The sequence below is a fragment of the Canis aureus genome, chromosome 24 (genome assembly GCF_053574225.1).
Source record: "Canis aureus isolate CA01 chromosome 24, VMU_Caureus_v.1.0, whole genome shotgun sequence".
Taxonomy (NCBI): Eukaryota; Metazoa; Chordata; class Mammalia; order Carnivora; family Canidae; genus Canis; species Canis aureus.
Window position 1 is genome coordinate 1,329,363 of NC_135634.1, and position 14,419 is coordinate 1,343,781.

The 14,419-nt window shown below is 37.8% G+C and overlaps 1 protein-coding gene across 13 annotated transcripts in view; it reads left to right on the plus strand.

The window, feature by feature from the left end:
• The window catches only part of LOC144295641 (phosphatidylinositol 3,4,5-trisphosphate 3-phosphatase TPTE2-like), a 174,220-nt gene that overhangs the window by 117,618 nt on the left and 42,183 nt on the right, over positions 1-14,419 (plus strand). For 10 of the 13 annotated variants that reach the window (XM_077867923.1, XM_077867922.1, XM_077867928.1 and 7 more), the window contains 3 exons: positions 954-1,014; positions 2,054-2,135; positions 2,240-2,328. In XM_077867923.1, the coding sequence (XP_077724049.1) occupies positions 954-1,014; positions 2,054-2,135; positions 2,240-2,328 (232 nt within the window). Of the gene's footprint in view, positions 1-953; positions 1,015-2,053; positions 2,136-2,239; positions 2,329-11,671; positions 11,717-14,419 lie in introns of those variants that run through there. The other 3 variants (XM_077867932.1, XM_077867933.1, XM_077867934.1) reach the window with 3 other exon arrangements.

Below are 14,419 nucleotides of genomic sequence, written 5' to 3' on the forward strand. Positions count from 1 at the left end.
GCACATACACAAACATATGTATTTACTTTAGAAAATATGCAGGAGATCCAAAAAAATCTCCATATTGCTACCACTTAACTAAAATTTAATATATTTATCTTTTTCTATCATGCATATATACACACACAATCATATTATGATATGAATCATAATAGTTCAGTTTTGAATCTTTTATTCATTTAAATGGTGCATAGGAAGATTGTAATATCCAGATCATTATCTTAAAAATCTATCTATTGCAGTGCCTGAGTGACTCAGTTGGTTGAGCCTGTGACTCTTGGTTTTAGCTCAGGTAATAATCTCAGGGTCGTGGGATAGAGCCCTGTATCAGGCTCTGCACTCAGCAGGAAGTCTGCTGGAGATTCTTTCTCCCTCTTCCTCTGCCCTTCCCCCTGCTCATGTGTGCTCTCTCATTTTCTAAATACATCTTTTCTTTAAAAAATATAAATAAGAATACCTATCCAGAAAACATATCTAGATAAGAAACATATATTACTGTGAATTCAAAATTTGGAACAAATTTACTTATGGCTAGTTAACTATCTCTAGTAGCTTTAAGCAATGTGTATTTATAGTAAAGGTTAATCAGAGTAGTCAAGTACAACATTTTGCACTTTTTGAAAACCGTCAGTGGGTGAGATAGGATTGGAATGTACATACTCCAGCAGGATTAGAAAATATCTGCATATTACTATTCATTGTTATGAAAAATCTAATCCTCCAAACTTTTGAAGTTTAAGGAGCCAACAGTAATGCTATTGCAAAACCCAAAAATTATAGTGGAATTTTTATAGTGTAGAGATACAGAGGAGCTTATTCCCTAAGTCTTCCCTAGAAGGTGCTAAGTGAAGGACAAGTGAATAAAAGGTAATGACCATTTTGGCTTACTCCTAAAGAATGGCTTAAATTGGTGCCATGTGGATTTATATATGATATGTGTCTATTTGTTCTAGGAAGTTGTGCGGTTCCTAGATACCAAACATCAAGACCACTATCAAGTCTATAATCTATGCAGTATGTACATGCGCAGATACTTTGCTACTATTGATAAAAAACAGATCACTACATATAAGATGTTTCAGTTTTTACATTTCATTTAATCATAAGTATTTGGTGGGTGGTGGGAAGTGAGTTTAAAATCTCCATCTTGCACTGGCTCTATTTTGTAGGAAAAAAATAGCTCAATAGCATAAATACCCAGTGGGGGAGGCAGGAGGCTCCAGTGGCAGCAGACCCATTTTGGGCAAAATCTGCTCTAGTGGTCTTAGGTTTAGGAAAATACTTCTGTTTTTCCTGCCACCTTGTGTTTTGAAGACAGACAATTCAACAAATATATTTTCTAATTCACTAGGAGTGAAGTGTAAGGAGAGCATTACTCAAATGAAAAAAATCCAAAGAGTCAATAAACAAGGGAAAATATGCTCCAAGAGCAAAACCTTTTATAAAACAGATTATATCCTGGCTTACTACTTTGTGTGTTTTGACTTTTCCTCTTCCTGTATATTAAATAGTTTCAGGAGGCAAGCAGTCTGGTTGGCCACATTTACTTCTGCTCTGTGGTGTCTATCTATTATATGTATGATAATATGATGTAGCCTGCTGGAAAATTAAAAGTAAGGCCTGTGAAACCCAAATAAATTGGGCTTAGGTTACTCAAGATGGACAAACTACTACTATCTGTGTTTTTCATACTCTTAATATTCTGAAAAATAAAGCAGCAAGAGCCAGTCAGAAAGCTCGCTTTAAAGGTGGATAAGGGAGATCCCTGGGTGGCTCAATGGTTTAGCCCCTTCTTTCAGCCCAGGGTGTGATCCTGGAGTCCTGGGATCGAGTCCCATGTCGGGCTCCCTGCATGGAGCCTGCTTCTCTCTCTGCCTGTGTCTCTGCCTCTTTTTCTCTCTCTGTGTGTCTCTCATGAATAAATAAATAAAATCTTTTAAAAAGATAAAGGCGGATAAGGAATTTATAAGAAAAAAATAGAACTTCTTCATAACTTGATTATTTACTATGTTTATTAGGCATAGATATATGACATAATTATCATTTATTTTAGGTGAAAGAGCTTATGACCCTAAGAACTTCCATTACAGGGTCCGGCGAGTCAAAATTGATGATCACAATGTCCCCACTCTAAGGTAAGTTTTATGCCAAGATGACTGTCAGAAGAAAGCTAAATACACTGGGCTGGATTTTTTTTTATGTATTTTAATTCAACTAAAAATTTTACATTTGAAATCAGTGAGATGGTGGCATTCACTAAGGAAGTAGATGAGTGGATGGCTCAAGATGACGAAAACATCGTAGCGATTCATTGTAAGGGAGGCAAAGGTAAAAACGTGTTTTTTTTTTTAAATTTCTCTTTTTCTAAATAAATATTAATACATTAAAGTACAAGAACAAGATACAAACTGATGTTAGTATTAATAGTTGTTAAAATCTTTGGGGTGCACCTAGGTGGCACAGTGGTTAAGTGTCTGACTCTTGGTTTCAGCTCAGGTTACAATCTCAGGGTGATGAGATTGAGTCCCTTGCCAGGTTCTGTGCTTCAGTGCGCGGATTCTGCTTGAGTTTCTTTCTCCCTCTGCCCCACTGCCCCCTACTCTGCTTTGTCTCAAATACATAAATAAATCTTTAAAAAAATTGTTGACATTTTTTTATGTCAGCTTCAAGACTGAAGGAAAGGAAGGAAAGAGGAAGGAGGGGAGGGTGAAAGGTAAAGAATAAAGAAAGGAAGAACAAAACTAAGGAAGGTTGAGCATATTTTTTGTTTACTGACTACTTGGGTTTCTTCATTTTTGATTTCCCAAAATATCTATGAAAATAAAAATGTGTAATTTTTAGAAACTGTTAGAACACTTTTACCTAAGATTATTCTTAAACTTTGTGAGAACTTTTTGAAGTTTAAGGAGCCAACAGTAATGCTATTGCAAAACCCAAAAATTTTAGTGGAATTTTTATAGTGTAGAGATACAAAGGAGCTGATTTTGGTGTGGTAAAATGGAAAAAAAGTGTAAATTCATTCAATTTAAATTGAGTTAGATTTTCTCTCATTCAGCTTTAGGCTTTCAATAATCATCTAAGCATATTTCACTATTTTTGACCAAGAACTGCATTTTTGGTAGGCTAGAAAACAGTTTTTTTATTGCATTCCAGGAAAACACAATACTTTAAAATTGCCTTATTATAATTGAGTAGAATCAAGTTTTAGTCTTACCTGAAAATAAGTTTCAAGCCAATGAATTAGTAGATAGATAGCTTCTATCTTTCGCTCTACAGGTTGAAATATTCTGAATAGTCAATTTCCATACCATGCATAAATGAAGACTGTAGAAGTGAAGCCATAAGGAATTGCCAGTTTTTTACTCTTTTAATTATAAACATAGTCATTTCAAGTAGCTCAACCTAAAATACTATAATCCAAGCAATCAACTTCAGTTTTCTTTTAATTAAAGCTAATTCCCTGCTTGAAAGAGAAACTTCATTTCAAATTTCATTTTTAATTTTTTTCTGAGAAGGGACTTCAGTTACTCTGTTTTCACATGTGTTTCATTGATTCTCCTGTAGAATTATTTGGCAAGCTGGTATTCAGCCGGTATGCACCAGAGTAGCCTCTTTTTCCAAGTTTTTTTTTTAAATTTCACGTTTTATTAATAGTACAATGGTCTCCCTAGTATAGGTGTAGACTAACTTATGCATTTTGGGGGAGGTTCTCTTTTTTTTTAATTGAAGTTCGATTTGCCAACATATAGTATAACACCCAATGCTGATCCCATCAAGAGCCTTCCTCAGTACCCATCACCCAGTTAACCCTGCCACCCACCTCCCCTTCCTCATACTGGTTTTGCTCATTCTTGATGGTTGGTGCCTGCACATTACCAGTAGTATTATGATAATCAAAATATTTTATTTTTTATTTATAGGACTGCTTTAAATAAACTGGATGCTAATTTTTTTAGTATAGTTGACATGCAATGTTAAAATGAAAATACTAATTTGAAAAGATCTATGCACCCCTATGTTTATTCAACATTATTTACAATAGCCAAGTTATAGAAGAAACTCAAATGTCCATGAGTAGATCAATGGATGAAGGAGATATGCGGTGTGTGTGTATGTGTGTGTGTGTGTCTACACACACAATGGGATATTACTCAGCCATAAAAAATGGATGCTGTTTTTTTCTCTTAGTAGTTTATATTACAAATATTTCCTATGTGCTGCCTTTTAATTTGATTATGATTTGTCATATAGAAAGAAATATTTATAATTTTGAATGGAGTCAAATTTATCAGTCTTTTTGTGTATGTATGTGTGTGTGGCTTGTGTTTTGATCATGTTTAAGAAATCCAGCCTGCACACTGACGGAGTGAAGGTATTATGCTTTATAAAATGATAACGTTTTATTTTTTACATTTAGTTTTTAAATATAATTGTGATTTGGGGAGGAAGTTTTTTTCATATGGATAGACAAGTCCTAATACCATCTATCACATGCTCATTTATTCCCCTCTGATTTATAATCCCTTCTCAGTCATATGCCACGTTTTGATAGTGTTTGGGACTGTTTCTGAGTTCTTTATGCCACACTACTGAATTTTTTTTTTTAATTTTTAAGTATAGTTGATACACAATGTTACATTGCTTTCAGGGGTATGATATAGTAATTTGACAAGTCTATATGTTATGCTACACTCCCAACAAGTGTAGCTACCATCTGTCACTATGTAGTGCTTTTACATTACCTTTGATTACAATACCATTCACTATATTCCTTGTGCTGTACCTTTCATCCCCTTAACTTATTCTATAACTGGAAGCTTGTTTCTGCCACTTCCCTTTGCCAATTTTATCCAAAGCCTCACCTCCTTCCCTTTGGCACCAACCACTTTGCTTTTGTATTTATTTTTTTATTTTTATTGGAGTTCGATTAGCCAACATATAGTATAACACTCAGTGTTCATCCTGTCAAGTCCCCCCCCAGTGCCTGTCACCCAGTCACCCATCCCTTTGCCCACCTCCCCTTCCACTACCCCTTGTTCGTTTCCCAGACTTAGAAGTGTCTCATGTTTTGTCACCCTCACATTTTTCCCACACATTTTCTCTCCTTCCCCCTATATGTTTCTCTCCTTTCCCTTTAACTATGTTTTATATTCCCCATATGAGTGAAACCATATAATGATTGTCCTTTTCCAATTGACTTACTTCATTCAGCATAATACCCTCCAGTTCCACCCACATTGAAGCAAATGGTGGGTATTCGCCGTTTCTGATGGCTGAGTAATATCCCATTGTATATATAGACCACATCTTATTTATCCATCATCTTTCAATGGGCACCAAGCCTCCTTCCACAGTTTGGCTATTGTAGACATTGCTGCTATAAACATTGGGGTGCAGGCATCCTGTGTTTCACTGCATTTTGGTGTAATACCCCAGTAGTGCAATCGCCGGGTTGTAGGATACTCTATTACTAACTCTTTGAGGAACCTCCATACAGCTTTCCAGAGTGACTGTACCAGTTCACATTCCCACCAGCAGTGCGAGAGGGTTCGCTTTCTCCACATCCTGTCTAATATTTGTTGTTTCCTGTCTTGTTAATTTTCCCCATTCTCACTGGTGTGAGGTGGTATCTCATTGTGGTTTCGATTTGTATTTCCCTGATGGCAGGTGATGCGGAGCATTATCTCATGTGCTTGTTGGCCATGTCTATGTCTTCCTCTGAAATATCTGTTCATGTCTTTTGCCCATTTCTTGACTGGATTTTTTGTTTCTTTGCTGTTGAGTATGATAAGTTCTTTTAAAAATATTTTATTTATTTATTCATGAGAGACACACAGAGGAGAGAGAAGCCGGCTCCACACAGGGAGCCAGATGTGGGACTTGATCCCGGGTCTCCAGAGTCACACACAGGGTCGAAGGCAGGTGCCAAACCACTGAGCAGCCCAGCACTAAGTGCCTTGATAAGTTCTTTATAGATCTTGGGTACCAGCCTTTCATCTGATATGTCATTTGCAAATATCTTCTCCCATTCTGTAGGTTGTCTTTTAGTTTTGTTGACTGTATCCTTTGCTGTGCAGAAGCTTCTTATCTTGATGAAGTCCCAATAGTTCATTTTTGCTTTTGATTCCTTTGCCCTCATAGATGTATCTTGCAAGAAGTTGCTGTGGCCAAGTTCAAAAAGGGTGTTACCTGTGTTCCCCTCTAGGATTTTGATGGATTCTTGTCTCACATTTAGATCTTTCAACAGTTTTGAGTTTATCTTTGTGTCTGGTGTAAGAGAATGGTCTAGTTTCACTCTTCTGCACGTGGCTGTCCAATTTTCCCAGCACCATTTATTGAAAAGACTGTCGTTTTCCCAGTGGATAGTCTTTTCTGCTTTGTTGAATATTAGTTGACCATAGAGTTGAGGGCCCACTTCTGGGTTCTCTATTCTGTTCCATTGAACTATGTGTCTGGTTTTGTGCCAGTACCACACTGTCTTGATGACCACAGCTTTGTAGTACAACCTGAAATCTGGCATTGTGATGCCCCCAGATATGGTTTTCTTTTTGAATATTCCCCTGGCTATCCGGGGTCTTTTCTGGTTCCACACAAATCTTAAGATTATTTGTTCCAACTCTGTGAGCAAAGTCCATGGTATTTTGATGGGGATTGCATTGAACGAGTAAATTGCCCTGGTTAGCATAGACATTTGACAGTATTTATTCTTCCAATCATGAGCATGGAATATTTTTCCATCTCTTTGTGTCTTCCTCAATTTCTTTCAGAAATGTTCTGTAGTGTTTTAGGGTATAGATCCTTTACCGCTTTGGTTAGGTTTATTCCTAGGTTTATCTTATGGTTTGGGGTGCAATTGTAAATGGGATTGACTCCTTAATTTCTCTTTCTTCATTGTTGGTGAATAGAAATGCCCCTGACTTCTGGAAATTGATTTTGTATCCTGCCACACTGCTGAATTCCTGTATGAGTTCTAGCAATCTTGGGGTGGAATCTTTTGGGTTTCCTATGTACAGTATCATGTCATCTGTGAAGAGGGAGAGTTTGACTTCTTCTTTGCCAATTTAAATGCCTTTTATTTCTTCTCGTTGTCTGATTGCTGAGGCTAGGACTTCTAGTACTATGTTGAATAGCAGTGGTGAGAGTAGACATCCCTCTCGTGTTCCTGATCTTAGGGGAAAGGTCTCAATGTTTCCTGATTGAGAATGATATTTGCTGTGGGCTTTTCATAGACGGCTTTTAAGATGCTGAGGAAGGTCCCCTCTATCCTACACTCTGAAGAGTTTTGATCAGGAATGGATGCTGTATTGTGTCAAATCCTTTCTCTGCATCTATTGAGAGGATCATATGGTTATGTTTTTTCTCTTGTTTATATGATCTGTCATGTTGATTGTTTTACGAGAGTTGAACCAAACTTGCATCCCAAGGATAAATCCCCACTTGGTCATGGTGAATAATCTTCTTAATGTATTGTTGGATCCTGTTGGCTAGTATCTTGTTGAGAATTTTTGCATCTGTCTTCATCAAGGATATTGGTCTATAATTCTCCTTTTGGGGGGGGGGGTTGGTTCTGGAATCAGGTGATGCTGGCCTCACAAAACGAGTTTGGAAGTATTCCATCTCTTTCTATCCTTCGGAACAGCTCTAGTAGAATAGGTATGGTTTCTTCTTTAAACGTTTGATAGAATTCCCCTGGGAAGCCATCTGGCCCTGGACTTTTGTGTCTTGGCAGGTTTTTGATGACTGCTTCAATTTCCTCCCTGGTTATTGGCCTGTTCAGGTTTTCTATTTCTTCCTGTTCAAGTTTTGGTAATTTTTGGTTTTCCAGAAATGCATCCATTTCTTCTAGATTGCCTGATTTATTGGCGTAAAGCTGCTCATAATATGTTTTTAAGATAGTTTGTATTTCCTTGGTATTGATGGTGATCTCTCCACTTTCATTCATGATTTTATTAATTTGAGTCTTTTTTTCTTTTTAATAAGGCTGGCTAATGATTTATCTATCTTATTAATTCTTTCAAAGAACCAACTCCTTGTTTTGTTGATCTGTTCTGCAGTTCTTCTTGTCTCTATTTCATTGAGTTCTGCTCAAATCTTTATCATCTCTCTTCTTCTGCTTGGTGTAGGTTTTATTTGCTGTTCTTTCTCCATTTCCTTTGGGTGTGAGGTTAGCTTATGTATTTGAGTTTTTTCCAATTTTTTGAGGGATGCTTGTCTTGCAATGTATTTCCCTCTCAGGACTGCTTTTGCTATATCCCAAAGATTTTGAATGGTTGTATCTCCAATTTCATTAGTTTCCAAGAATCTTTTTAATTCTTCTCTAATTTCCTGGTTGACTCATTCGTCTTTTATTAGGATGCTCTGTAACCTCTACATGTTTGAGTTTCTGCCAAATTTCTTCTTGTGATTCAGTTCTAGTTTCAAAGCATTGTCGTCTGAAAATATGTAGAGGACACTCCCAATCTTTTGGTATTGGTTAAGACCTGATTTGTAACCCAGTATGTGGTCTATTCTGGAGAAAGTTCCATGTGCACTTGAGAAGAATATGTATTCAGTTAAGTTCCGATGCAAAGTTCTGCATATATCCGTGAAATGCATCTGATCCAGTGTATCATTTAAAGCTCTTGTTTCTTTGGAGATGTTGTGCTTAGAAGATCTGTTATTTGCAGAAAGTGCCATGTTGAAGTATAAGTATATTGTGTATACTTGTGTATACCAGTATAAGTGTATTATTATCTAAGTATGTCTTAACTTTGGTTATTAATTGATTGATATACTTGGCAGCTTCCACATTAGGGGCATAAATATTCATGATTTTTAGGTCTTCTTGTGGGATAGATCCTTTAAGTATGATATAGTGTCCCTCTTCATCTCTTACTACAGTCTTTGGGATAAACTTTAATTTATCTGATGTAAGGATGGCTGCCCCTGCTTTCTTTTGAGGACCATTTGAATGGTAAATGGTTCTCCAACCTTTTATTTTCAGGCTGTAGGTGTCCTTAGGTCTAAAATGAGTCTCTTAAAAAATAAAAAGATAAATAAATAAATTAAATAAAATAAAATGAGTCTCTTGTAGACAGCAAATAGATGGGTCTTGCTTTTTTATCCAGTCTGAAACTTTTGTCTTTTGATGGGATCATTAAGCCCATTCATGTTCAGAGTTACCATTGAAAGATATGAATTTAGTGTCTTCATAATACCTATTCAGTCCTTGTTTTTGTGGGTTATTTCTTTGGACTTCCTCTTTCTTTTACAGAGTCCCCTTTAATATTACTTGCAGAGCTGGTTTGGTGGTCACATATTCTTTCAGTTTCTGCCTATCTTAGAAGCTCTTTATCTCTCCTATTCTGAATGAGATCCTTGCTGGATAGAGTATTCTTGGCTGCATGTTCTTCTCATTTAGTACCCTGTATATATCCTGCCAGCCCTTTCTGGTCTGTCAGGTCTCTGTGGAGAGGTCTGCTGTCAATCTAATATTTTTCCCCATTTAAGTTAAGGATCTCTTGTCTCTTGCTGCTTTAAGGATCTTCTCTTTATCTTTGGAATTTGCAAGTTTCACTATTAAATGTCGGGGTGTTGCGTGGTTTTTATTGATTTTGGGGAGGGATCTATCTCCTGGATCTGAATGCCTTTTTCTCTCCCCAAGTTAGGGAAGTTCTCAGCTATGATTTGTTCAAATACACTTTCTGGTCCTCTGTCCCTTTCGGCACCCTCTGAAACCCCAATTAAACATAGATTTTTCCTTCTGAGGCTGTCATTTATTTCCCTTAACCTTTCCTCGTGGTCTTTTAATTGTTTTTCTCTTTTTTCCTCAACTTCCTTCCTTGCCATCAACTTGTCTTCTATGTTACTCACTCTTTCTTCTACCTCATTAACCCTCATCATTAGGACCTCCAGTTTGGATTGCATCTCATTTAATTAATTTTTAATTTTGGCCTGATTAGATCTAAATTCTGCAGTCATGAAGTCTCTTGAATCCTTTATGCTTTTTTCCAGATCCAGCAGTAGCTATATAATTGTGCTTCTGAATTGGCTTTCTGACATTGAATTGTAATCCAAATTCTGTAACTCTGTGGGAGAGAGTACTGTTTCTGATTCTTTCTTTTGTGGTGAATTCTTCTTTCTAGTCATTTTGCTCAGTGCAGAGTGGCTAAAAATGAGTTGTACTGGAAAAAGGAAAGAAAAAAAAGAAAAAAAGAAAAAACAAAACAAAACAAAAGACAAAAACAAAACAAGGAGGGGTATCCTCTGGTTCTATATACTGTAAATCCCTTGACTTCCCCTGGAGCTTTCAGCACTGCTCTGTGGAGAACTTGCTCTTCCCCTGTCCTTCCAGCTGGTCTTCTGGGGGAGGGGGCTGCTCTGCTGATTCTCAGGTGTGTGCACCTGGGGGAGCTGCCCTGCCCCTCCACCAGGTGCATGGCTCAGTGGGAGCTATCATGTGAGGCCTCTGTTCCCTGGCAGCCCTGTTCCATCTCAGGCACAGGGTGACACCAGTAGCAACAACCCCACTGGTGGCGGCCAGCTTTCCAGCCCTGGAGTCAGCTCCCGCAGTAACTACCGCAGTCTCCCAGTCTGCACTGGCCTGGATGCTCCAGGGGTGGGGGTGGGGGCGCTGATCTGCACAGCTCGGGGGCACCCCACAGCTGGAGTGTCCCCCTGTCCTGTGCCCTCCCCACCTCCGCCTGTCCACGATGGAGCACAGGATCCTGGGCTGTGTCCCCTGGCGCCCTGGGATCTGGGGCCTATACTGCTAGAATCACGCTCCAGGGGCACACAGCCCCTTCCACCTGGAGCCACCACCTGAGCTGCTCCCGAGGCCCTGCCGGGCACACTCCATCTTTTACCGAGCTCAGCGCGCAGGGTGTGGTGTGCGCTCCCCTGGGGCACACTTCCTCTGTTAGTGACCCCGGGAACCTGAAGGCCCCACTGGGATCCCCTCCTGGGATCCTGCCCAAGTTCCCTGCTAAGTGCCTTTCCGTCCAGGAAGAATCCGGTGCAGATTTTTAAAGTTCTTGCTTCTCCAGGGCTGGGCTTTCCTGTCCTGGAGGCTCTCGCCGCAGGACTTTAGCCTGGCTCCTCGTGGGGGCCCTCCCCCATTTGATTCTTTTTCTTTCTTTCTTTCTTTCTTTCTTTCTTTCTTTCTTTCTTTCTTTCTTTCTTCCTTCCTTTCTTCCTTTCTTTTCTTTCTTTCTTTCTTTCTTTCTTTCTTTCTTTCTTTCTTTCTTTTTTCTTTCTTTCTTTCTTTCTTTCTTTCTTTCTTTCCTTCTTTCTTTCTTTCCTTCTTTCTTTCTTTCCTTCTTTCTTTTTCTGTCTTCCTACCTTGTTAGAAGTGCAAACTCTTCTCTCTGTAGCATTCCAGCTGTTCTCTCTTTAAATCTCAGGCCGAATTCATAGGTTTTCAGGATGATTTGAGAGTTATCTAGGTAAGTTGGTGGGGATGGGTGACTTGGGGACCCTACTCTTCCGCCATCTTGCCCCGCCTCCCCTAATATTACATTCTATTTATATACCACCTCTTTTTCCATTTATCTATGGTTGGACATTTGGGTTGCTTCCATATCTTGACTTTTGGAAATAATTCAAATTAGTGTTTTTGTATTCTTTGGATAAATACTCAGCAATGGAATTACTGAATTGTGTGGTAATTCTTTTTTTTTTTTTTTTTTTTTAGGAAACTCCATACTATTTTTCACAGTGGTTGCACCATTGTGCAAATGTAAGTTGCACCAACTTATATTCTCATCAACAGTACACAAGGATTCCTTTTTCTCCACATTCTTGCCAACATTTGTTATTTCTTGTCTTTTTTATTCTAGCCATTCTGACAGGTATAAGGTGAAATCTCATTGTGATTTTGATTTGTATTTTCTTGATGGTTAGTGATATTGAACATGTTTTCATGTGTCTGTTGGCCATATGTATGTCTTCTTAGAAAAATTTCTACTCAGGTCCTCTACCCATTGTTTATTTGGATTGTATGGAGTTTTTTGGTGTTGAGTTGCACAAGATCTTAATATACTTTGGTATTAATCCCTTATTGGATATATTATTTGCAAATATCTTCTCCTATTCAGTGCATTGCCTTTTCAATTTGTTAATGGTTTCCTTCATTATGGAAAACATTTTTATTTTGGTTTAGTCCCAATAGTTTATTTTTGGTTTTGTTTCCCTTGCCTAGAAGACATATGTAGAAAAATATTGCCGGGCAGCCCCGGTGGCGCAGCGGTTTGCCACCGCCTGCAGCCTGGGGTGTGATCCTGGAGGCCCAGGATCGAGTCCCGCGTCGGGCTCCCTGCATGGAGCCTGCTTCTCCCTCTCCCTCTGCCTGTGTCTCTGCCTCTCTCCCTCTCTCTGTGTGTCTATGAATGGATAAATAAAATCTTAAAAAAAAAAAAAAAAGAAAAATATTGCTAAGGGTAGTGTCAAAGGGCTTACTGCCTATATTTTTTTCCAGCAGTTTTATGGTTTCAGGTGTCATATTTAAGTATTCAATACATCTGGAGTTTATTTTTGTGCATGGTGTAAGACAGTGGTCCAGTTTCACTCTTTTGCATGTAGCTGAGCAGTTTTCCCAGCACCATTTATTGAAGAGACTGCCTTTTCCTCATTGCCTTTTTTTGCCTCCTTTGTCATTAACTAATTGACCCAATAAGCTTGAGTTTATGTCTGGGCTCTCCAATCTGTTCTATTGATCTGTGTATCTACTTCTGTGCCAGCACCATACTATCTTATTGCTATAGCTTTGTAGTATATCTTGAAGACTGAGATTGTGATACCTCCAGCTGTACTCTTTCTCAAGATTACTTTGGCTATTTAAGGTCTTTTGTGGTTTCTTTTTTTTTTTAAGATTTTATTTACTAAAAAAAAAAAAAGATTTTATTTACTTATTCATGAGAGACACAGAGAGACAGAGACACAGCAGAGGGAGAAGCAGGCTCTATGCAGGGAGCCTGATGTAGAACCCGATCCCAGGTCTCCAGGATCATGCCCTGGGCTGAAGGCAGGTGCTAAACCACTGAACCAGCCAGGCATCCCATGGTCTTTTGTGGTTTCATACAAATTTTAGAATTCTTTGTTGTAGTTCTGTGAAAAATGTTACTATTTTGATAAGGATTGCATTAAATCTGTAGATTGCTTTGGATACTATGGACTTTTTAATGATATTAATTCCTTCAATCTATGAGTATAGAATATCTTTCCACTTATTTGTGATGTCTTCAATTTCTTTCATCAGTATCTTGTAGTTTTCAGAGTACAGATCTTGCACCTCTTTGGTTAAGTTTATTCCTAGGTTTTTTATATTATTTTTGATGCAATTGTAAATAAAATTATTTTCTTAATTTCTCTTTCTGCTACTTTGTTATTAGTGTATACAAGTACAACTGATTTCTATGTTAATTTTGTATCCCATGACCTATATGTTTCTAGGAATTTTTCTATTCTAGACTATTTAACTTGTTGGCATATAATTTTTTATAGTACTCTCATATAATCCTTTGTATCCCTGTGATGTTGGTTGTTACTTCTCTTTCGTTTCTAATTTTATTTATTTGGGCCTGGGCCCTATCTTTTTTCTTGATAAGTCTAGCTAAAGTTTCCTCACTTTTTTTTTTTTTAATTTTATTTATGATAGTCACAGAGAGAGAGAGAGGGGCGCAGAGACACAGGCAGAGGGAGAAGCAGGCTCCATGCACTGGGAGCCCGACGTGGGATTCGATCCCGGGTCTCCAGGATCGCGCCCTGGGCCAAAGGCAGGCGCCAAACCACTGCGCCACCCAGGGATCCCAAGTTTCCTCACTTTTGTTTATCCTTTCTAAGAACCAGTTCTCAGTTTCATTGATCTTTTCTATTTATTTTTTAGTGTCTATTTTATTTATTTCTGCTCTAATGTTTATTATATCCTTTCTTCTACTAGCTTGGAGTTTGTTCTTTTACTAACTCCTTTAAGGCATAAGCTTAGATTATTTTAGATTTTTCTTATTTCTGGAGGTATATTTGTATTGCCATAAACTTCTTTCTGCTTTTGCTGCATCCCAAAGATTGAGGACTATTGTATTTTCATTTTTGTCTCCAAGATTTTTTTTTATATCCCTTTTGATTTCTTATTGACCCATAGGTTGTTTGCTAAAATGTGATATACCCTCCACATGTTTATGTTTTTCCACTTTTTTTTTCTTATGATTGATTTCTAGTTTTGTACCAATGTGGTCCAAAGGATTCATGATGTAATTTCAATCTTCTTAAGTTTATTGAGGTTTGTTTTGTGTTCTAACATGGCATCTGTCGTGGAGAATTTTTCATATGTATTTGAAAAGAATGTGTATTCTGTTGATTTTGGATGGAATGGTCAACAGATATATATTTATATATAAATATAAATATTATATTTATATAATACTTATTTATATAAAATATATAT